The sequence below is a fragment of the Vipera ursinii genome (assembly GCF_947247035.1).
Source record: "Vipera ursinii genome assembly, chromosome: Z".
Classification (NCBI taxonomy): domain Eukaryota; kingdom Metazoa; phylum Chordata; class Lepidosauria; order Squamata; family Viperidae; genus Vipera; species Vipera ursinii.
Window position 1 is genome coordinate 23,897,729 of NC_139517.1, and position 24,739 is coordinate 23,922,467.

At 35.5% G+C, this 24,739-nt stretch overlaps 3 protein-coding genes across 3 annotated transcripts; 1 reads left to right on the forward strand and 2 right to left on the reverse strand.

Annotated features, from left to right (window-relative positions):
* Positions 1–585: 585 nt before the first annotated feature.
* Positions 586–5,544, forward strand: LOC310649219 (olfactory receptor 9K2-like; the record flags this gene model as incomplete). The annotated part of the gene is given in 3 exon segments (XM_083377524.1): positions 586–984; positions 5,015–5,429; positions 5,432–5,544. Coding segments are annotated over 3 exon segments (927 nt in total).
* Positions 5,545–11,330: 5,786 nt separating this feature from the next.
* LOC310649220 (olfactory receptor 2AP1-like) lies at positions 11,331–16,005 on the reverse strand (the record flags this gene model as incomplete). The annotated part of the gene is made up of 3 exons (XM_083377525.1): positions 11,331–12,260; positions 13,830–13,882; positions 15,972–16,005. The coding sequence occupies 3 exons, from the start codon at positions 16,003–16,005 to the stop codon at positions 11,331–11,333; spliced, it is 1,017 nt and encodes a 338-aa protein (XP_083233651.1).
* A 142-nt stretch (positions 16,006–16,147) lies between these two features.
* On the reverse strand, positions 16,148–17,095 carry LOC310649221 (olfactory receptor 12D1-like; the record flags this gene model as incomplete). The annotated part of the gene is made up of 1 exon (XM_083377526.1): positions 16,148–17,095. The coding sequence occupies one exon, from the start codon at positions 17,093–17,095 to the stop codon at positions 16,148–16,150; it is 948 nt and encodes a 315-aa protein (XP_083233652.1).
* Positions 17,096–24,739: the final 7,644 nt, after the last annotated feature.

Sequence of the window (24,739 nt, forward strand, 5' to 3'; positions counted from 1 at the left end):
CCATTTGTTCTTTTGTGATTTACATCCTAGTAATACAGTCTGCTCACTTGGCTATATCCTTTTTTTCATTTTTCATTTAGATTTTCTAACATTGTCACAGCTATATTTTTGTCTTCTAAGAAATTCTAAAAAAAAAAAAAGTTTAATTCTTTTTTTCTTTCCTACCCTGGAGGCATATATTGTTAGAATTCGATAAGGAAATCCTTGTATTTATCTGTAGCACTTTTAATTTCAAGTAATTTGTATCTATTCTTGTTCTATATCTTTACCAAGATTTTTGTGCTATTCAGTTCCAGAAGACTTTGAATGACTTGGATGCCACCAAAACATTAATGGAATATGATCCTTATTGATGGATCTCTTTTACATTATTAGTTCTCAGATTCTCATGCATTATGCTCTATAGTGACAATAGTACTAATAATATTAGTATTAATTATTATGTATTTTTTTAGGTTACTGCTTGCAGAATTTTACAAACAGCTTTTATTTCACATGCACACTAACAATAACCTCTTCTAACTTTCACAAAACTACTTGTAGGTGTCTATTTTTCCTGACAACTCGTTTAACCATAAATAAGTGATGGAAAATCATACTGAAGTGACAGAATTTATATTAATTGGCTTTAAGGATCAACCAAAGGTGCACATATCTCTCTTCTTTCTCTTTTTGGTAATGTACATCATCACCTTAGGGGGGAATATGGGCCTGATCATAATTACAACTGTTGATGCCCAACTTCGTAGCCCTATGTATTTCTTTCTGAAAAACCTGTCCTTTTTGGATATTTGCTACTCTTCGGTCATCACTCCAAAAGCAATGTTGTGTTTTATAACTGGAAATAAGACCATTTCCTACAGTGGCTGTGCAGCTCAGATGTTTTTCTTTTCTCTGTTTGGAACCACAGAAGCTTTTTTCTTGGCTGTAATGGCTTATGACCGGTTCATTGCCATCTGTAGTCCACTGCTGTATCATATCATCATGTCACAGAAAAGGTGTGCTTGCCTTCTATCCATCTCTTATGTTTTTGGCTGTATCAACTGCTGCATCCAGACTGGTTTTACGTTCAGTCTGTCCTTTTGTGACTCACTTATAATTGATCACTTCTTTTGTGATGTCCCAGCAGTCATGAAGATCTCCTGCTCGGTCACTTTTGTGAATGAACTTGTGCTCCTTTCAGTGTGTGGCTTTATCATTGTGGCCACAGCTATAGTAGTCATAGTATCCTATGTTTATATTATTAGTACTATAATGAATATACCTTCTGTCACAGGAAAACAAAAAGCTTTCTCAACTTGTACTTCCCATTTGATGGCAGTTAGCTTATTTTTTGGGACAGTTTTTTTTATGTATGCACAACCTGGGGCTTTGTCTTCTCCCAATCAAGGAAAAGTTGTATCACTTTTTTATACAATTGTCATCCCAATGTTGAACCCCATAATCTATAGCTTAAGAAACAGAGAGGTTAAAAAAGCTCTGAACCGACAATTAAGGAAAATTGCTGCCTAGCTTCTAATATATCTTTGTTAATTACTGATATTTGAATTGCTGTTGAAGTTTATATCAATATGTATGACATTATTTCATTTCATTTATCAGATGTTGATTTCTCTGAAATAATTACTAGACAGGAGCACACGTACACATCAAACATGCATTTCAATAAAACTTAATTCTGAGTTTCATTCAAAAGAAGTAAGTCTGATAGACCTCCAAGGTAATTTTCAGTTGATGTGGATTGTGAGTGAGAAGTTGCAATCCTAGCTTTGCATACTTCTTTAGGGTTCAATGCTTTCTCCACCCCTGTTTAACAGGAAGCTGCTGTGATAATTTGTCACCAATGAATGCAATATTATCATTGTGCTGATGATACTCGATTCTGCTGCTTCTAATCATGGTGAGTTAAGTGATGCTGTGGTGCTTCGAGGCTGCTGAGATCTGAATGGGGAAAATATGAGGAAAATGAACCTGGCAAGTTGAAGTGGTTCTGGATTAGAGACTCTTTGGTTTGAGTTGTGCACTCATTCCAGGTTGTTGCAGAGCTGATCAAGTGGATGGCTTGAATGCACATTTTGCCTTCGTGGAAGTGGGGGATTTATGGGCTTTTGTACTAAGCATTTTTAATTTTCTAAATATCTCCAAGTCATTGTGTGTACGTTGGGCAGCCATATAAATTTGTTTAATAAATAATTAAATAAAATAAAACAAACGTCTCCTGAATACTCATGGAAAGATATAGAAAGTACTGGAGCAGGTATAAAAGAGACATATTCTGGGAGGCACAAAAAACAAAAAAAACCAGATGTTTGTCTGACTAATTTTCTGGAAAGAAAGATTAAAAGGGGGAAAAATGGAAAAGAATGGACTAAAGAAACAAAGAAATAAAAGGACTACTGTAAATAAGAATGAAGTAAAAGTGAGAGCACAGAGCTTTATTTTTCCTGTAAACTCTTCCTAGCTAGGATTTCATGCTTTGGTAGGACCACAGCAACCAGAATTTTGTCACACAGAGAGAAGCTAAAATATCAATAGTAATAACAATAGCAGACTTATGTACTGCTTCACAGTGCAGCCCACTCTAAGTGGTTTGCAGAGTCAGCATATTGCCCCCAACAATATCAGTTGTCATTTTAACAAACTCAGAATGATGGAAGGCTGAGTCAATCTTGATCCTGGGAGATTTGAACTGTCGACTGCCAGCAGCATTAGCTTCCAATACTGCATTCTAACCACTGTTCCACCATGGCTCTAAAAGCTTCACCATTAAGAAAATCACCCACTGAATCAACAGCAGCAGAATTAATAATAATTACATTAAGGCATGGAATTTACAACTTTGTTGTAAAATTTTAAAATATTTTTAAAAAATATAATCTAAGAGGACCAGAAAATAACCATGCTGCTGTGACTGTTCTATATATTGTAATAAAAATAATAACAACAACAACAATAACTCCAGCAAAGCTACAAAACATTGTGCTTCTCGGAACATGTTACATTTTAAGGAGATACCTGGTTGATACCTAGGATGCTGGCAGCAACCCATGTCAACCATTAGTGCCAGTCAATTTGAGTGTTCAGTTGACTGAGGTTCATGTTTAATGAATAAACATTTTTTATAATAATGGAAGTAACCTTGGAGGTTATCTAGGCCAACCCCCTGCTCAGGCAGGGAACCCTATACCATTTCAGACAAATGGCTGTCTAGTCTCTTTTTAATAACTATTTTCTTTTCTTAAACTATACTATGAAGCTGCTGCTTTGTCAGCGATAAGTGATTGGATTAATTTAACACAAGTGAGATTATTAAATCTTGAAGGCCATGATTTGTTATTTGGTTGGCATGCATATTTATTGTATGATAAGAAGGTGGATAATGTGTTCAAGGTACATATTTTAAGACATGCTCTGTTGCGAGTTTGGAAAAAGTATAGGCATAAGTTAAATTATAAGATACCTATATGGGCAATACCGAAACACGCAATAGAAAATATAAGTGTTGGGTTTAAACATGATGTGACTAAAAGGTAAAGGTAAAGGTTCCCCCGCACATGCGTGCTAGTCGTTTCCGACTCTAGGGGCCGGTGCTCATCTCCGTTTCAAAGCCGAAGAGCCAGCGCTTGTCCGAGGACGTCTCCGTGGTCATGTGGCCGGCATGACTAGACACCAAAGGCGCACGGAACGCTGTTACCTTCCCACCGTAGTGGTCCCTATTTTTCTACTTGCATTTTTACGTGCTTTCGAACTGCTAGGTTGGCAGAAGCTGGGACGAGTAACAGGCGCTCACTCTGTTATGCGGCACTCGGGATTCGACCCGCCAAACTGCCGACCTTCCGATCGACAAGCTCAGCGTCCTAACCCACTGAGCCACCGCATCCCTATGATGTGACTACATATAAGGAAATTTTAAGTTTGGAAAGGAATGTATGGCATTTGAAGCCGTATAATATCTTAAGAGAAGAAAAGATTGTACAAACTTGGTTTCAGTATGGGCAATTACAGGCCAGGTGGAAAGAAGACCAGAAAATTGGTTTTTCAATGACTGATGAAAATCTGGTAAAGCAAATTAGAGATCAAGGTCAAGCACATATTAAAAGGATATATCTTGCATTGATAGAAATTGATTCAGAGACAGAACTTGTTAAAGACTGTATGATAAAGTGGGCTCAGAATTTTCAAGAAGTCATTACAATGGATACTTGGGAAAAGATTTGGGTGAGAAATGTAAAATTTACGCAAGCTCAAAACTTAAGAGAGAACTTTTATAAAATGTTTTATAGGTGGCACTTAGATCCTAAAAAAATAGCAAGTATGTATCCGAACTGCCAGCCTAAATGTTGGAGGTGTGGTGGTGAAGATGCAACGTATTTTCATATATGGTGGACCTGTAAAAAGGTTAAAGCTTTTTGGATTAAAATCTGGTGGAATATGCAAAAGATATTTAAGAAAAGGATAAAGTTTTGTCCGCAATTGTTTTTACTGGGCATTATTACTGATACTACTGTTGTGGACACTAAGTTAATGTTGAATTTAATTATGGCAGCAAGACTTTTAGTAGGGCAATACTGGAAGAAGGAAGAACTGCCGAATATAGAAGAATGGACTTTAAAAGTTTCCAACCTGGTGGAAATGGCAAAGATCTCAGCGTACTTGAAAGACCATTCGCAACAGAGATATATTGTGGAGTGGAAAAAATGGATTGATTATATTCAGAATAAATATGCGACTAAAAAGTTTCATTTAGCATTTGAATAAGTATTGATGTGATATTTATATTGCTTGTAGTTATTTTATAAGAGTTAAAGTGTGATAGATTTAATAGCTTATTGTTGTTTGCATAAGGTAGATTATGATTGTTTGTATTTTTATATCTTGTATTTAGCTCTGGGAAGTTGGGGAGGGGGGAGGGGGAAGGGAGGGAGGTGTTGGGGAGGGTTGGGGAGAGGGGAGGGGGTTGGGAGGGGTTTTGTTTTGTTAAAAAATGTATTGTAAAACTTTTCAATAAAAAAAGATGTCAAAGACTTCTTGTCATCATTTGGTGGCATCTTCTTACATATGTGGTTGTGCCAATGGTGTAATACAGACTACTGTTTCTTTCCATCTCAGATTTTGCAATCACAGCAAGATCAACCATTTCTTCTGTGATGTTCTTGCTGTCATGAATGCTGCTATGACAAATATATACATCAATGAAGCTGTGATGTTCTCTCTCTGTAATGTTATCATTGCCCTTACTACAGGGGTAATATTCACCTCCTATGTTTACATTCTCTCCGCTATCCTCAAGATACATTCAGTAGATGGCAGGCAGAAAGCTTTTTCTACCTGTGCATCTCACATAACAGCTGTAGTCATCTTTTATGGGACTGTTTTCTTCATTTATGCTCAGCCAGAAGCCATATCCTACCCTTTTCAGAGTAAAATTGTAACACTTTAGTTACCCCAATGTTGAATCCCCTCCTCTATAGCCTTAGAAACAAAGATGTCAAAAAAGCTCTGAGAAGGACTTTGGGCAGAGGAAATTTTGTTTTCATGAGTTGATATAAGCTGAACAAGCTCTCTAGCTTTGAAACTGCTTTTCACTTTCTATGTGGCTTTTGGAAAGGGAAATTAAGAAAATTGTCTTTTTCTTTTATCAAATCTAGAATTCTCAAGAATCGTTCAAGTGTTCTCTGTATACCAATGGCATAGTAAAAGTTGTATTAATTATTTGGACATTGAAAATTGCCTTTGGTTTCTCCAGACATTTAGTATCTGTGTTTCTTTTTTTCCAAATTTTAGTAAAAAGGAAGTATTGTTTTGAGTCTTTTTTTCCTGTGGATTACTTAAGAAAATAACTTTATTATTTTGTCCATATTTTTCTTGTACATTGTATTTACAATCAAATGTTTGTTCTATAATCAAGCAGGAATTTCCCTATAAAATTGTAATGAAATATAACCTGGCTCAGGCTCTGTCACCTGGAAAATCCTGTTTAATAGACATTCCTCCTTTGAATCCCTGCCATACTTGACACATTACCATTTGATCTATTAAAGTGACACTTATGAAACAAAAGGAGGTCTAGTGGTGTGCATTACTTTCATGTGCATTGTTTTTGATTTTATATTAACACTGGTTCTATATTTCCTTTTCTTCTTGTGTTTTGTGGAATGCAATTTCTATGTTATTTCCCTGTTTTTTTTTGAGCTAAATGTTTTTTTTAAAAAAAATATTCTAGGCTAATTGACTAGCTTTGATCATTCTCCTTCTTCTCGAACAATTGTTTCTCATTTTTACATCATCTCCACAATTCTCCACATTCCTTCAGCCAAAACAGAAAGTATTTTCCATATGTCTCAAAGGCGCTTTTTCAAAAGGCAACTGCACTATTTGTTTTCCTTGAGGAAGAAAAAGAAGACATTTCAATTCTCATCCAAGAAGTCACAACTGATGAAACTTCTTACATAAGGAATGAAATGTCTCTTCTTCCTCAAGGGAAAAAAAAACAAAACAAAACAGTACAGCTGCCTTTTGAAAAAGTATCTTTGAGACAATAATGACCTGAATGACTAAGAATCTCCATAGACATTTTCCGTATGTGTGTCATGCCTTTTGGTAATCACTATTTTCTACTGAGTTTCCCTTTTTATTTATGCACATCCAAGGGCCCGCACACCTATTGATTCCAATAAGCTGGCACCTGTCGTTTATACTGTTCTAACACCACTTCTCAATCCAGTCAATTGCTGCCTAACAAATCAGGAATTCAAAGATACCCTCATCAAAACTATTCCTGTGACTTCCAGGATCTTAATCAAAGGGGTTACTACACATTTATTTATTTTATTTTATTTTAGTTATATTTATATACCGCCCTATTCCCTGAGGACTCAGGGCGGTTTACAGGAAATTAAAAAATCCAAAATACAAAAATTAAGAACCAAATTAAAAAATATTAAATTAACCCTGTAGTCAGTTAAAAAGAACCCCAAATTAAAAATTCCTCCTCAGTCTGGGCCCGAGAGCTCGAAGAGCCAGGTCTTCAGGCCCCGGCGGAATGATCGAAGGTCGGGGGCAGTTCTCAGCTCCACCGGCAGCTGGTTCCAGAGGGCAGGCGCTCCCACCGAGAAGGCCCTATCCCTGGGTGTCACCCGCCGGCAGTCTCTTACCGGTCTCCTGCCTGTCCTGACATAAAAACATCCCAAAACAATTTGCTGAAAATATGTACCCACAATTTAATTTAATTTAATTTAATAATTTAATTTGTATACCGCCCTTCTCTCGAAGGACTCAGGGCAGTGAACAGGGCAATACATAATAAAAAACAGGATACAAAAATTAAAAAGTGATTAAACAACTATGCCCGTAATAATTAATACATATTAAAAGTTAAAACTAATTTATAAAAACCCAACCCCATCCCATCAGACCAGGCCAGCTTGTTCAAAAAAAGAAGGTTTTGAGATCGCAATGACAATGTCATCCTCAAACCATTCGTCAGTCATAGTCTTCACAGGTATTTTCTTGCTTTGGGTCAAAAGTAGTATTTTCTGGCTTCTATAAGCACCAGCAGTGCTATATCACCTCTCTTTAAGGATTCATTTTGTTATACACAATTTCTCTAATTTTATACCAAATACTCAGTGAGTGGTCATATTGTGTGTGTGTGTGTGTACATATCTGTTTGTGCATATACATGTGTATATGAATGTGTACGCATGTTAAAATACACTTTCAAAATAAGAATTCTTTTATACCACATTACAGGTTTATTAGCTTCTATAGTTTTCATTACAGCAATGTAAAAACAGAATAATGTCTGCAATAGACAACATCACCGCCAGATGGATCTGTAGCTGGCTGACAAAGCCACACTCAACGAGTAGTCCTCAGTGGCTCTACATCCACATGGAGAGAAGTAAGCAGTGGGTGCCACAAGGTTTCGTTTTAGGCCCAGTACTCTTCAACATTTTCATAAATGACTTAGATGAGTAAATTGAAGGGGAACTCATCAAATTTGCATATAACACCAAACTTTCAGGAATAGCCAACAACCCAGAAGACAAACTCAGGATCCAAAAAGATCTTGACAAACTCGAACAATGAGCTCTATCCAAAAAAAATGAGTTTCAATGTGGAGAAAAGCAGGAAAAACTTTAGGCCGGAAAACCAAAAGCACGAATACAGATTGGGTGAGACCCAGCTTAAAAACAGTAACTGTGAGCGGGACCTTGGAGTCCTAGTAGATGATCACTTGACTATGAGCCAGCAGTGTGCAGCAGCAACCAAAAAAGCTAATACCGTCCTGGATTGTATAAACAGAGGCATAAAATTAAGATCACATGAAGTACTAGTACTGCTTTACAAAGGCCTAGTAAGACCATACCTGGAATACTGCAGCCAATTTTGGTCACCATATCACAAAAAAGATGTTGAGAGTTTAGAAAAAAATCAGAGAAGAGCAATTAAGATGATCAAAGGCCTGGAGGCTAAAACATACAAAGAATGGCTGCTGGGTTTGGCTAGTCTACAGAAAAGAAGAAATAGGGGAGACACGATAGCAGTATTCCAGTATCTAAGGGGCTGCCACAAGGCAGAAGGGGTCAGGTTGTTCACCAGAGAACCAGAGGGAAGAATAACAAACAATGGTTGGAAACTGATCAAGGAGAAAAGCAACTTGGATTTAAGGAGAAACTTCCTAACAGTGAGGACAATCAACCAGTGGAAGACAATCACCTGCCTTCTGCTTAAGCACGGGCTGGACTAGAAGACCTCCAAGGTCCCTTTCAGCTCTATTCTATTCTATTCTATTCTATTCTATTCTATTCTATTCTATTCTATTCTATTCTATTCTATTCTATTCTATTCTATTCTATTCTATTCTATTCTATTCTATTCTATTCTACCTTTGTCTAAACTTTAAGCTATTGCTGGTTCAAACTTTTTTTAGCACAAAAGAAATTACATAATTATATTATCTTATACGTAATCCTGTTAAAGACTCTTTCATACAAAATAATTGATTCATTAGTGAATGAGCTCTGTATTTTACTAATACTGTTTTATTAATATCTCTTAAGGTTTATAAATGCTAATACTAATGCTACTACCACTAATAATAATGTTGCAAGTACAGTTGACAAAGACAAAGCATTACATGGCATATACATTTTTGGAAAATAGTAGGGAAAACAGATAGCAACAAGTCACAAAAAGACTGGCAATCACTAAGAGCAGAAAAATTGAAGAAAGAGACGAAGGGGCTAATTCTGGCTGTACAAGACCAAGTCTGAAGAAAAAAAAGAAACATACAAAATCAGAATTGAGAAGGCAGCGAGACATAGCAAATGCCCCCTATGCAAAGAAGAAAATAGGGGAAAAAATAAAAAATATATGGAAAAGATTGTACACTCTATCACTAGACTTATTTTAAAAATTCTGAAGGATAAAAATTACCTAATTCAGAAAGGGTAATCTCAGTAACAACAGGCATTCTCATCATCTATGCTGGTTTTAAAAGACTTGAAAACCTCACCAGGAAAACATACCCAGAAGTCAGTGGAGTAGAGGTGACAGGGTGATCTTTTCAGTTTCTACCCATCAATAACATTTGTTCCCACATTCTGGCAATACAGTAATAGTATAAATAAGCTTTTAAATATTCAGGAAGAACAAGTTCATGGAATACATGTAAAACGGAAAAGGTCATGAGACATAAAACAGTGATATATATTGTTGAACTATGAATTCATCTAATTGTAGTTGAATAAAATTATAAGAATCATTTGTATCCAAAATATTTCCATTTAATAATTTTATTTTTTCTGCAAAACAGATTTCATAGGATACATTTTTTTTAAATCTGATCTACAATATGCGTAATGTAAATATTTCAAATTTAGATAAGAATTTAAGAACCACATATCTGCATTCAGCTCCATTATGCTAATATTCTTAATCCAAACATTGTCCACTGAGATATAATTTTTAAGTTTCAAATGTTCTCTTGAATATTATGTTAAATAGATGAATCTGTCACTTTTATTCATTTCACCCTTTAAAACAAACAATTTTTCATTTATACATTACTCCTCCTATGAGGGAGATGGATGGTTAAGAAGTCTGATATATAAATAAATAAAAATAAAGGTTCATTTACCATTATAGAAAGTGAGTGGAATAATATAGAAAAATTTCATAAATGTATATTGTCATATGACAATGATTGATTAACTAATAAAAACATTCTCAAATCATAAAAAAAGAAATCCTATAGACAGCTATATATAGAATTTTACAAAGTAATCTTAGATTTGTGAAAGAAGTAATAACATCCAATCATATTAAGGTTATTATCTTTTTATTTTTAACTAAATTTGGTGTAGTATTTTAAAAAATCATTTTCCCCCTGTAATTTAGAACAGAAGAAGCTTTAGAATTCTTTATTAGCCAAGTGTGGTTGGACACACAAGGAATTTGTTTCCGGTGCATAAGCTCTCATTACATACAAGTAATAGTGATAATCATGATTATAAACAACATGAAATACATTCATCATAAATCATAAAATACTACACTTCATCATAAATTATAAGATGCAACACTTAGTGACAGTCATAGAATACTAGCTAAGTAAAATTTAAATGTAAAAAACTAAAAAAAAACATGTATCTGGATCAGCTCTACATGCCTGTAACTACTTACCTTGCAGCCAGGCCTCTCTTTGCTGGCCAACTTCTTCTGAGGCATCTTCTGAAGCTAGGCCTGCATTTCTCAGTCACAGGCCTTGCCTGAAGGTCTATGCAGCCGAGAACCAAGGTATGGATTCAGTTCATAGTTCTGTTTTGCAAGACCTCTGCAGCTGAGGACAGGGCTATGGATTGAGTCCATAGTTTGGTACTCGGCTGCATAGGCCTTCCAGAAAGACCTGACGGCAAAATGCAGGCAGGAATACAGCTGCAGAATGAAGCTGCTCTTTCACCTCCAGAAGAAGTGGACCAGCTTGTGGGGGGATGTCTGTAAGTGCTGGATGTGAGTAAGACATCCCCTGAAAGTAAGACCTGGTGCCTCTTTTGGAGGCAAAAAATAATAATTAAGACCTGGTCTTATTTTACGGGAAACAGGGTATGTCAAAATGACAACAAACATGAATGAAATCATGCCTATTTTGTCAGTTGTTTCCCTTGCCCATCTTTGAAGATATCTACATCTAGAGCAGCTTTGACAGCCTCTTAAAATTTTTGTCCTATAATTACATAATCTCTTACCATTGGATAAGAGATTACCATTGGATAAAGTGATTAATAACAGATGCATTCAGAGACACTCAGCTTGAGAAACACTAGTCAGAAGTGTAGCAGTAACATCTGGGGTAATTTTTTCAAAGCCTCTTTCACTTCCTTGTTCCTCAAACTGTATATAAGGGGATTGACCATAGGAGTGAGAATGGTATAGGATAGGGAGAAAAGTTTGGTTGAACTTCTTATTAATGGGTCATCTGGCAGGAGGTAAACAATCATTAATGATCCATAAAAAATGGTGACAACAATTAGATGAGAGGAACAAGTAGAAAATGCCTTTTTCCTCCCAAGTGTTGAAGGGTTCCTCAAAATGGCCAATATGATGAAAATGTAAGATGCAATGGTCAACATAAATAAAGGAAATGTAAATATAGAAGATAACAGAAAGGCTATTTCAATGAACAGTGAATTATCACCACAAGCTAACTTACTCAGAGGGACAAAATCACAATAAAAATGGTCAATTTCATTGAAGCCACAATATGTTAACTGTGCCATCCATGTGACCACTATTGAGACAGAAAAACCACCACCTACCCAAGACCCGGTTGCTAAAGAGATACAGACCTTTTTATTCATACATAAATGATAGTGTAGTGGTTGGCAAATGGCTAAATACCTATCATAAGACATTACAGAGAGAAGACATGTTTCTGTAGTCACCAGAAACCCAAATAAATACAACTGAGTAAAACAACCAGAAAATGTTATATTTCTATTCCCTGTTATGAAGCTGGACAGCATTCTGGGCAGGATGGTTGAGGTATAGCAAATCTCCAGACAGGATAGGTTTCCCAGGAAAAAATACATGGGGTTATGAAGATGTCTATCAGTCACTACCAAAATTACAAGGATAAGATTCCCAGTCAGGGTAATAAAATAAATGATAAGAAACAGTAAGAAAAATAGAATCTGCAGTTCAGGCTGATCTCCAAATCCAAACAAGATGAAGCCTGTGATGATGGTTTTGTTTTCCTAATGGAAAGAGTTTATATATATATAAAATCATATCAAAATGAAAAATAGCAATGCATGCATGAGGAAAATTATTTATATAATTTTCATATAAATATGCATTTACATAATACAGATATTATATAAACATTAGAGAGAGCTAGATAGATAGATAGACAGACAGACAGACAGATACATAGATAGAGATATTAATTGACATTTTATCACTCAGAATTCAGATAGTTGGATAAGAAAATATCAACCTAGATGGGTTGTCTTTTTGATTCCTTGCTACTGTAGATGTACAGAATGTACATCTGTGTCTAAATTGTACAGCAATATGAAATATAGGAGTAGCTGTAAATATAATGCTAACATTATCATATTCTTCCTTAAGGTATGGATAACTTTTGTAACAATGTGATCATATCATTGAACTAAGTTTCTGAATTCTTACCACATTCATTGATAAGATAGTTCAGCATGTATTTGAGCAACAATGTTACTTGGTTGCCTCAAAAAGATGCAATTTATCTAACTTGTTCATAACTAATTGCTTTTATTTTCTCCAAAGAGAACTTTAGACTCATGAGCCAATATTCTTATGGGTATTCTTTTAAGATGTTACGGGGATTTCTTTGAACACTTACTTCTTCGATATTTTCATATCCTTACTATGGGAAATATTTGGTAGCAGTTGAAGAATGAAATAAACATAGCATGTTCTATTTGAGTTGATCTATAATTTTCTTGACAAATAAAGAAATTTCATTCCATTTCCACATAAATGTTGGAACAATGCATCAAAGCAAATTACATTTTGGAAAGATTTTTTAGAAATATTTCTCTCTGCCTAAGTCCCTGGGTCTCTTTCTTCTTTAAATATAAGATCTTATGTGCAATACAGAAATGCTATGAATTAATGATTTTTCTATTCATTTGAAACAAAAGACAGATGGAAAGCAGGAACGTACAGGGATTCATCCCAGTGAATTGAAGATCATATACAATTAAGAAAATTAACAATTATTAAATGAAACCATGATGAAAAGCGGATATAATCAAGGACAATCATACTAAACTTTCATAAAGCTTTAATCAGGAGATTTGTGAATATCTTCTTATTCAATTTATTTGTCTGCTTTCTATTTACTGTCTTTGAAATGGATTGATGCAATGGGGCCTAGAATATAAGGTCTATAATTTCAAAGGTTTATTCAAAATTTAAATTACTAATAAAATATGTAATGAAATTGGATCTTCTTCTGTGTCAGTATTATATAAATTGTTTTGTATTGTCTTATATGAAGAAAATACAAAGCAATTAATAAAATATCATAACCTAGTTATATAAAGGTTACAGTGAATAATGCATTTATTGGGATGTAAACCTACTGAAATCTGTAACATTAACTTCCAAGTAGACATACAGTATACAGAATTATATTGACTGGATATATTTCCATTCATAAATAAAGTTATATAGTAGCAGAGTATTTCTTGCAATTTTCTTCTGATACATGAGATTGTCATGTTTATTTTTCTTTTATCAATCATTTTCTTTGTTTGAAAAAAGTGGCATATAATTACATTGTTTTTATCTTGTTTTTGGTAACTTTCTCTTTTTTGTATTTCTATAAAACCTGTTATAGTAATTGAAATTGGAAAGAAATTTTGTAATAAAAAGAAAATAAATTTAGTTTCATTGAGGATAGGAGAAGTTATTGTAGTGATATCAGCAGAAGAGGAAGACTGAGAAATTCAGTTTTCCTCTCCCATTTCTTTAAAAGAAGACTGTTAGATTTATCAAATGATCTGCACAGTACAGATATTTAATACAGATTTTTATTATTGAATTTCAGAAAATATTGCTAGGCAACTGGTGGTACTCGGATGTTGCCATACCCTAAAAGTGGTACAATGGGTGAAAAGGTTGAAAAGCCCTGACCTAGCAAGGTGTCAAAAACTTGATGACCAAAAAAAAAAAGGGAAAAAGTGATGAAGTACAGGTAGTCCTCAACTTACAATAGTTCGCTTAGTGACTGTTCGAAGTTACAATGGCACTGAAAAAAGTGCCCCCCAAGCCACAGATGAGCAAGACACCTGCCTGCCTGCCCAGCGGTGCTTTTCCTGCTGTCTGATGTTTTCATTGTTGTGAGCATTTCTGTTGAGGACTGGCAGCGGGGGTGGGGTGGGGTGTGTTTGTTTTTTTATTCCCCCCCTCTTCTGAGTGGTTGCAGTAGGTTTTGGTCACTTCATATGACCCTGGGAAACTGTGACCATCATAAATATGAATCAGTTGCCAAGCATCTGAATGTAAATCACAAAACCCTGGAGGTGCTACAACATTCCAGCTGATCGGCACTTCTTTCGGGCTCAGAAGTGCCAGGATCAGCGCCGACCTCCAGCTGGAGCCTGGTGCTGATCCTGGTGCTTCCATTGAGCCTTGACAGCCCTGCAGCTCCAGCCATCTCTCGCTCAGGCTTGTGCAGTGCTGCCACCGGTTCAGCTCATTCCCCTCCCCTGCTGCCACTTTTCTAAGATGGTCGTGTACCACCTGCCAGGTGCCAATGTACCACAGGTGGTACCCGTACCACTGGTTGAAAAGTCCTGCTCTATGGAACAAGGAAATGAAAGAAGCACTTAAGAAACTACTGAGACCAAATATAAACTAAATCTAATTTGCCTAGCAGTTATAAGATTGAAACTAGAAAGGACGACAGTATACAGCCTTGCCGGACTCCTTTCCCAATTTGGAACCAATACGTGGTTCCGTGTCCAGTTCTCACTGTTGCATCTTGGCCCACATATAGGTTTCTCAAGAGACAAATAAGATGGTCTGGTATGCCCATCTCTTTAAGAACTTGCCACAGTTTGTTATGATCCACACAATCAAAGGCTTTAGCATGTTCAATGAAGCAGAAGTAGCATGAAAAATGAGTGCAATGGTGCGATACTTTGAACATTCTTTGGCAGTGCCTTTCTTTGGAATTGGAATGTAAACTGATTTTTTCCAATCCTGTGGCCACTGTTGAGCTTTCTAAATTTGCTGGAAAATTGAGTGTAGCACTTTTACTGCATTGTCTTTTAAGATTTTGAATAGCTCAGCTGGAATATTGTCACCTCCACTAGCTTTGTTGTTGCTCAGGTTTTCTAAGGCCCACTTCACTGCACATTCTAGGATATCTGGCTCAAGGTCCACCTCATTGTGATTATCAGGGACATTAAGCTCATTCTTGTATAGTTCTTCTGTGTAATTTTGCCACCTCTTCTTAATCTCTTCTGCCTCTGTTAGGTCCCTGCCATTTTGGTCCTTTATCATGCCCATTTTTGCATGAAACGTTCCCTTCATCTCTCCAATTTTCTTGAAAAGATCTCTAGTCCTCCCTATTCTATTGTTTTCTTCTATTTCTTTGCACTGTTCATTTAAGAAGGCATTCTTATCTCTTCTAGCTATTCTTTGGAATTCTGCATTTAATTGGGCATATCTTTCTTTTTCTCCCTTGCCTTTCACTTCCCTCCTACCCTCAGCTATTTGCAAAGCTTCCTCAGACAGCCATTTTGCTTTCTTCTTATTTTGAATCGTAGTCTAAATCTGTGAAATTGGACCAAATCTCCACTCAACACAACATTTTTAATTATTTTTTGAGGTGAAGAAAAGTTTGGTAATAATGATTAAAATATAATTGGGGAAAGAAATCTAGTAGAAAGATTGACCAAGTCCATCCTCACCAAGAAGTTCACTGAAAGGCGTTGAGCTAGTCATGTTCTTAGTTTTCCAGATCATATTAGCTCAATATTTAAATATAAGGAATTAAGTGAAATAGGTAGTTCATTTTAGAATGAAAGTTTTGGGGAGAGCAAATATCCCATTACTAATAATGAATTATAACAGGTGAAATATATTTTCATCGTTTACACCCAACAAAAAGTGACATTTTACCCCAAATCTTTTTCACTGCCCTTTTAACTTCCTGATTTCTCAGTGTATAGATAAGTGGGTTCAAAACAGGGGTAATTGCACTATACATAAGAGTCAACATCATGTCTCGTTGAGATGAGGTACCCACTGTAGGAATCATGTAATTAAGCAACACAGGAACATAAAGTAAAGCCACCACAGACAGGTGAGATCCACAAGTGGAGAAAGCTTTTTGCCGCCCACTTTGGGACTGCATTTTGAAGAGGAGGAAAGTAATAATGTAAAGGTAGGAGAGGACTGTGATAAGAAAAGGGCCAATTGCAATGCAGCTGGTCACAGTATTGAGAAGCATAAGGCTGAGTTGTGTACTACCACAAGCCAATTTTAACAATGGTTTTGTATCACAGACAAAATGTTCAATGTGATTTGGTCCACAAAAAGGTAGATAAGCAGTCACTACTGCATGCATCAACGCATGAAGAAAACCAGTGGACAGGGAAGCTGCTGCCATCAGTATACAAACCTCTTTTCTCATGATGACGGTATAGTGCAAAGGCTTGCATATAGCAACATATCGGTCATAGGCCATGACACCAAGAAGAATAGCTTCACTGCTGCCCAGGAAATAGAAGAAGAACAGCTGGATCATGCAGTCATTGAATGAAATGGTCTGCAGTTCTGACAGAAAGCCAGAAAGCATTTTGGGTACTGTTGTTGAAGAGTGGAAAATATCAAGGCAGGAAAGATTTCCAAGGAAAAAGTACATGGGGCTGTGAAGTTGTTGTTCAATTAAAACTACAATAAAAATAGTTCCATTCCCAAGTAAAGTTGCCAAATACAACATCAAAAAGATTGCAAAGAGTAATTTCTTAAGTTGCAAGACTTTGCCAAAGCCTAGTAAGATGAATTCACTAACTTCTGTTTGGTTTTCCATCACTAAAAAGGAAACAGAAGGTGATATCGGTAGACAAAAATAATTGTTGAGTGCTACAAACAATACATTTGGCAAAACAAACATAATAAAACTTAAGTAATAAAATACGAGTCTATAACAAATAACAGATAAAATGAAAAAGGCATAGAAATTTTTATATACATTAATACATAATTTTATTGAAGTAAGAACATAAGATGTTTACAATAGCAAAAGGTAAGCAGAGACTATTCATGTTTCTTAATCAGAATAAATCTATTCAAAGAAGCATGTAATTATAGCATAATATTATTTGTCACCTCTGAGAAGGATGCTTTTCTGAATGTATCTATATATTGTAACTATGGAATATTTGATTATATATCCCAGAATTGAATAAAACTTCCTTTTTTAATTCACAGCAGCTACTATAAATTACTGTTGTCACTGATTTTTCTTGGAAAATATTGGTGGTGGTATTGAACAAATACATGTCCACTTAGTAATAAAGAAAAAACAAATTTGTACCTGAATGTCAAATCAATTCTATTTAGCCTGTTTATTTTATCCATGCACTTTCTGGGCAACTGTGATATTTATCTCATCTGATTACTTGTATGTTTGAAAGAATATTCTGGGTTAGTTTATTGCTATTAGGACGTAAGAGCCACATTTATTTTATTATATGGACAAGCGGTACTCAGTGTGTGGTCCTCAATGGAACTGCATCTACATAGAGGGAAGTGTATAGTGGGGTGCCCCAGGCCTCTGTTCTGGGCCCATTTCTCTTCAACATCTTCATCAATGATTTAGATGAAGGGATAGATGGTGAACTTATCAAATTTGCAGATGACACCAAGCTGGCAGGAATAACCAACATGCCAGAAGATAGGCTTAAGTTAGAAAAGGATCTTGACAGACTTGAACATTGGGTGCTATCTCACAAAATGAAATTCAATGGTGAAAAAAAAGTTTTTTTTAAAAAAAATAGGCAAGAAAAACCAAATGCACAGGTATAGCATAGGTGGTACCTTGTTCAATGGTAGTAACTGTGAGAGGGATCTCAGAGACCTAGTGGACAATCACTTCAACAAATGAGCCAGCAATGTGCTGCAGCTGCCAAAAAAGCCAACATAGTCTGAGGCTGCATTAACAGAGGGATAGAATCAAGATGATGTGAAGTGTTAACACCACTTTATAATGGACTTGAATACTGGGCACTATCTAACAAAATGAAATTCAATGGTGAAAAAAGTAAGGTTCTACATTTAGGCAAGAAAAACCAAATATACAGGTATAGTATAGGTGGTACCTTGCTCAATAGTAGTAACTGTGAGATGGATCTTGGAGTCCTAGTGGACAATCACTTAAATATGAGCCAGCAGTATACTACAGCTACCAAAAAAGCCAACACAGTGCTAGGTTGCATTAACAAAGGGGTAGAATCAAGATCACATGTATTAATACCACTTTACAATGCCTTGGTAAGGCCACACTTGGAGTACTGCATGCCGCCACCACGATGTAAAAAAGATGTTGAGTCTCTAAAAAGAGTATAGAGAAGAGCAACAAAGATAACTAGGGGACTGGAAGCTAAAGCATATAAGGAACAGTTGCTGAAATTGGGTATGTCTAGTTTAATGAAGAGAAGGGCGAGGGGTGACATGATAGCAGTGTTCCAATATCTTAGGAGTTGCTACAAAGAAGAGGGAGTCAAACTATTCTCCAAAGCAGCTGAAGGCAAGACAAGAAGCAATGTATGGAAACTAACCAAAGTCAGCATTTATAATTTCAGACAATTATCCAAACATTTACTGCTGGTAGAAAGGTAAAGTGCATTTGTGTAATCAAATATACCACACACTGGTCATATACACACATTACATGATATATTTTGATACTTACTCTCCTGCCAAGAAACATGCTGGAATATACTAAAATGGGATTATGTAATTTGAGGATTGATCCATGTTGAGTACCCTGGTAAAAAAAATAAATGATTTTATTATTAATGATTGGATTCATTCATGAAACTATTTCTGTGAGGCTTTTTATTAAATAGGCAGAAAAATATTTAAAACTGATATAGAAAACAGTAAAGTCAGTAACTGTATTAATAAAATCCACCTTATTCATTTCAGTATGAGGAAGTCAAAGAGTTCATAGAACACTACATTTGCTTCAAATGAGGAAAGTTTGAAAATGAGGGAAATATTGAAAATGATACAATGTTCAGCTACACTGGAATTGAAAATAGAAAAAATGAGTCACTTACTGAAGAAATTTTGAAGGCTTCCTGACACAGCCAAGAAGAAAGAAGTTTGTAAATTATAATTTTTGTAGAGTTCTGGTCCTCAAAAGTCAATGTTAACTGAGACGGCGAAATTAGGAGAAGGTCCTTAAATAATAGCATTGCCATTCTTCTTTGCCCATTGTGTTCCTTGGCTTCCTGAAACTATGGAACTGGGGACTCAGGAGAAAAGATGAGAGCTAATGTCAGAGCAAGAGAGAAAGGCGGGGTTTTCATTCTTATTTTATAAGATATTTCATTGAAAAGAATTTGTCTGTTGCTCTGATAATAAAGAGAATGGACTAAAATGAATTCATAGGCTCCGGCAATATTATATTTCTATATAATTATTGGATTCATCTCTCATTGTTTTTCCAAGACTCAGAAATCAGTGTGGCAGATATAAAGGCTTGGAGGAGATGTTTGAATGATCTTAACCTGGAAAAGTGATTGCTGGATCATTTTTAATATTGTTTTAATTTCCTGTTCCTTTTAGAAACAACATATACAAAAGATTATGAGAGAGGCAAATGATAACGTCCAGATGTTTATTTTCCCCCTGAAACTGGACTCCTTTTCCCACTAAATTTGCTTACCAGATACCTTTTAGTGCATGTAACTGGTTTTTGGGTTTTTTTGGAGCCTTGTTTCCTGTTCCACTCCACCCTATCTCTCTTGATTTTGCTATAGTATTATGTTTGAGCAAACATTGAAATACAATATTGAAAGCAAATCACACAACACTTTAATTTTGTACCATACATATTCACAGATTCTATTGCTTTTATTAAATGACTAAAGCAGCATTACCCATCATGCCACAAGTTTTGGTTTTTTGTATGTGTGTGAAATGTCATGAACCAAGGAACATGTTTTATGTCAAGATGGCTCAGACTGATACCCATATCCTTCACACACTGATAATATGAACCCAGCAAGAGTAAAGAAAATGTTTCAGCATCCAGAAAGTATAAATGGGAAGTCTAAAAGTAGTTAGACAACACCATTATTGATTCTAAAGGAGATTTGTATCAAATGCCTAGATGATAAACCTATGCAGACTACTGTGAACTTTCCAAGGAATAATGTATTACTACTATCTAACCATATTTAGATTACTTTGATTTAATTTTATTGCAGAAAATTGTCATTATCTCAGCAGCTTATATTTATAATTTTCAATTAGTCCAAGAATTGCTGTGACATTTTTGAACCAAGTGCTGCTTGCAGCACAGTGTTATTATGCATATGTTATTGTTATTGTTAGATTCATTTAGTAATACAAAACCCTTCAGAAAGGGCATCAAATTTAGGATAATTAAGATCTGGAAACCACATTAAAAACAGATTGCAATTATATTGTATTACAATACTTCACAGATTATCAAACAATGTCCCTCAATCTTGACAACAGCTAAAATGTTGGTAATGTGTGCAGCTTCTCAGAAAATCATGAAGCCCATGAAGAGTTGGGCGTTAATAAATTTAAATAAATAAAAAAAATCCCTAGATGTAGAACTTGATAATATCAATCTATTTAAATCTATATAGACAACAACAAACCTTGCAAGAATTGGGGAAAGGTGTTATTTGGCATATATAAAGACATATACAGTACATAGATATGTGAGTAGCCACCAACATAACATGTTTTTAAGGCTCTGGTTTGATATTTTTGTTTTTTGCTTTTAATTTGACGTTAGCCATCAAGAGTCATAACTCAAAGTCAGGTGGTCATGTATGGAGAGAAAGGGAGAGGAAGAGGGAGAGGGAGGGAAGAAGAGAGAGAGAGAGTCCTTATTGGTTGGTAAATGGGTCCTTGGTCTGGCTAGAATAAAGCATCCCAAAAACAGTCCAACTAGATTTATTGGTAGTATTAGTTTGAATCAACAACTAGTACACTCCATAGATGCACAGAATGAGAGTTCCTTTCTTTATCCTGCCCTTCCTTCTCTATTTTACCTATTTTGGTGTACATCTAGATTGATGTACATGTGATTGAAGGAAAAAAAATATTTAAAATGGAAATGAATAAAACACAACATATATGTTTTGCTAAATATTCAGACACATCATACCTCGATGAAACTTCTTGCTCAATTATGTAAACTTGACAACTAAAGATGATAATGTCTTAAGAGGAAAGAAACACATTTTTACGAAATACAAAAACCCCCCCTCATAGCAGAATATATCTTCAACAATTTTTAAATTTGCTTCTGTGCTTGATTTAAAAAACAAAATTTATTCCACTTGGGAGAAAAAAAAAAGAAAAACACACAAAGTGGTATGCTCATATGGGAATAAATCTACAGAATTTAAGAACATAAACAATTAGTTCAATCAATTAAGACTACTTAAACATAGTTTTAAAAGGCAACTCCATTTTTTAAAGAGACTTGAAAAAATCACTTCTCTATTGACCATCAAACTTAGAAATTCTATTATGGAATCTGGTTAGAGTTGAACCTGCAATACAACCAAGGAATAGATAGAGAGATGATAGTTAATAGATAGATAATTTATTGCCTCCAGAGTTTATAGGATTATATGTCCTGATATCCATCTTAATGGTTTCTGGATACTCAGAATATTGAAGAAAACTATATGTAAGATCCTGCTGTATAATTTGAGCTTGTTTTCTACATGCATAATGTTGTCCCCATCTGATACCAACTGATGTTTTCCATAGTATCATCAGCCCAGCTCAGGATGGCCACATATAATTAAGTATTATAAGGAGAATGATGGCATTATACCTCAAACCAACAGCTGACTTCACCTTGCATTTTCCAAATTTTCTCTGGGATTTCCCCCAAAAATCCTTTATTCCAGACAAGGAGATATATAGATGTCCATGGCATACATTATGACATCATTCATTAACCATACATTATGATATCATTCATATTAAAATTCATGTAGAACCATATATTATAACATCTTTCATATTTATTCTAATGTGAATTTATATTATATATATATATATATATATATATATATATATATATATATATATATATATATATATATATATATATATATATATATATATATATATATATATATACAACTGCTTAAGACGCAGTCAGCCCACGTTCGAATCTCAGAAGGGTATGGCTGACTGATGAGAACAAATAAGTTTGAAATGATCATATCGGTCTCCCTTTATTCTTTGTTAGCAAGCCAAAAAATTTACACAAATATGAGCTGCTACTGCTGTGGCTACTGCCTGTAGATGGCCTTGGGCTAGGCTGAAACAGGAAATAAGATTTGTCCCATGTTTGGGATGTAAGCAAGTGTATTCTAAATACTTAACAAACATTTAACACATACACACACACACACACACACACACACACACACACACACATATATATATATATATATATATATATATATATATATATGTGTGTGTGTGTGTGTGTGTGTGTGTGTGTGTGTGTGTGTGTGTGTGTGTAAATTACTAACAAAGAATTAAAGGGAAACTGAGATGCATTTCTGACTCCTTAGTCGTCCTCAGTCAGCTATACCCTTCTGAGATTCGAACCTGGGCTGATTGCATCCAAGGCAGTGTTATTTGCCTCTAAGCCACAAGGTCCCTCTCGCTCTGTTAGCTTTTTTCTGCAAGGGAAGATATGTTTCAAATGTTAACTATTTAGATTACCTTGCTAGGCCCCAAACATGGGGCAAATCTTTATTTCCTGTTTTCAGCCTATCTTGAAGGCTATCAAACAGGCAGTAGTCACACCGGACAATTCATATATTTGTGTAAATTACTAACAAAGAATTAAAGGGAAACTGAGATGCATTTCTGACTCCTTAGTCGTCCTCAGTCAGCTATACCCTTCTGAGATTCGAACCTGGGCTGATTGCATCCAAGGCAGTGTTATTTGCCTCTAAGCCACAAGGTCCCTCTCGCTCTGTTAGCTTTTTTCTGCAAGGGAAGATATGTTTCAAATGTTAACTATTTAGATTACCTTGCTAGGCCCCAAACATGGGGCAAATCTTTATTTCCTGTTTTCAGCCTATCTTGAAGGCTATCAAACAGGCAGTAGTCACACCGGACAATTCATATATTTGTGTAAATTACTAACAAAGAATTAAAGGGAAACTGAGATGCATTTCTGACTCCTTAGTCGTCCTCAGTCAGCTATACCCTTCTGAGATTCGAACCTGGGCTGATTGCATCCAAGGCAGTGTTATTTGCCTCTAAGCCACAAGGTCCCTCTCGCTCTGTTAGCTTTTTTCTGCAAAAAAATCTAAATAGTTAACATTTGAAACATATCTTCCCTTGCAGAAAAAAGCTAACAGAGCGAGAGGGACCTTGTGGCTTAGAGGCAAATAACACTGCCTTGGATGCAATCAGCCCAGGTTCGAATCTCAGAAGGGTATAGCTGACTGAGGACGACTAAGGAGTCAGAAATGCATCTCAGTTTCCCTTTAATTCTTTGTTAGTAATTTACACAAATATATGAATTGTCCGGTGTGACTACTGCCTGTTTGATAGCCTTCAAGATAGGCTGAAAACAGGAAATAAAGATTTGCCCCATGTTTGGGGCCTAGCAAGGTAATCTAAATAGTTAACATTTGAAACATATATATATATATATATATATATATATATATATATATATATATATATATATATATATATATATATATATACTGTATATATATATATATATATATATATATATATATATATATATATATATGTAAGGTAAAGGTTCCCCCGCACATGCGTGCTAGTCGTTTCCGACTCTAGGGGGCGGTGATCATCTCCGTTTCAAAGCCGAAGAGCCAGCGCTTGTCCGAGGACATCTCCGTGGTCATGTGGCCGGCATGACTAGATGCCAAAGGCACACAGAACGCTGTTACCTTCCCACCGTAGTGGTCCCTATTTTTCTAATTGCATTTTTACGTGCTTTCGAACTGCTAGGTTGGCAGAAGCTGGGACGAGTAACAGGCGCTCACTCTGCTACGCGGCACTCGGGATTCGACCCGCCAAACTGCCGACCTTCCAATCAACAAGTTCAGCGTCCTAACCCACTGAGCCACCGCCTCCCTATATATATATATATATACATATACAATTCATTATTGTAATTTCAGAAGGTTACATTTTCACCAAACAATTTCATTTTGGTGTTCTATAGATATAAATCAAAACAAAAGGAGAAAAGAATGATATTATTATAGGTGTACACTATAGGCCATCGAAAAAGCAGAAAAAACATAGATGAACATTTTGCTAAACAACTAACAAATGTACATAGGATATATACTACAGTAATAATGGCAGACTTTAAGTATCGTGATATCAACTTGGAAACAAACTCTGCAGCAAGTGGGAGATCAAACAAATTTATAAC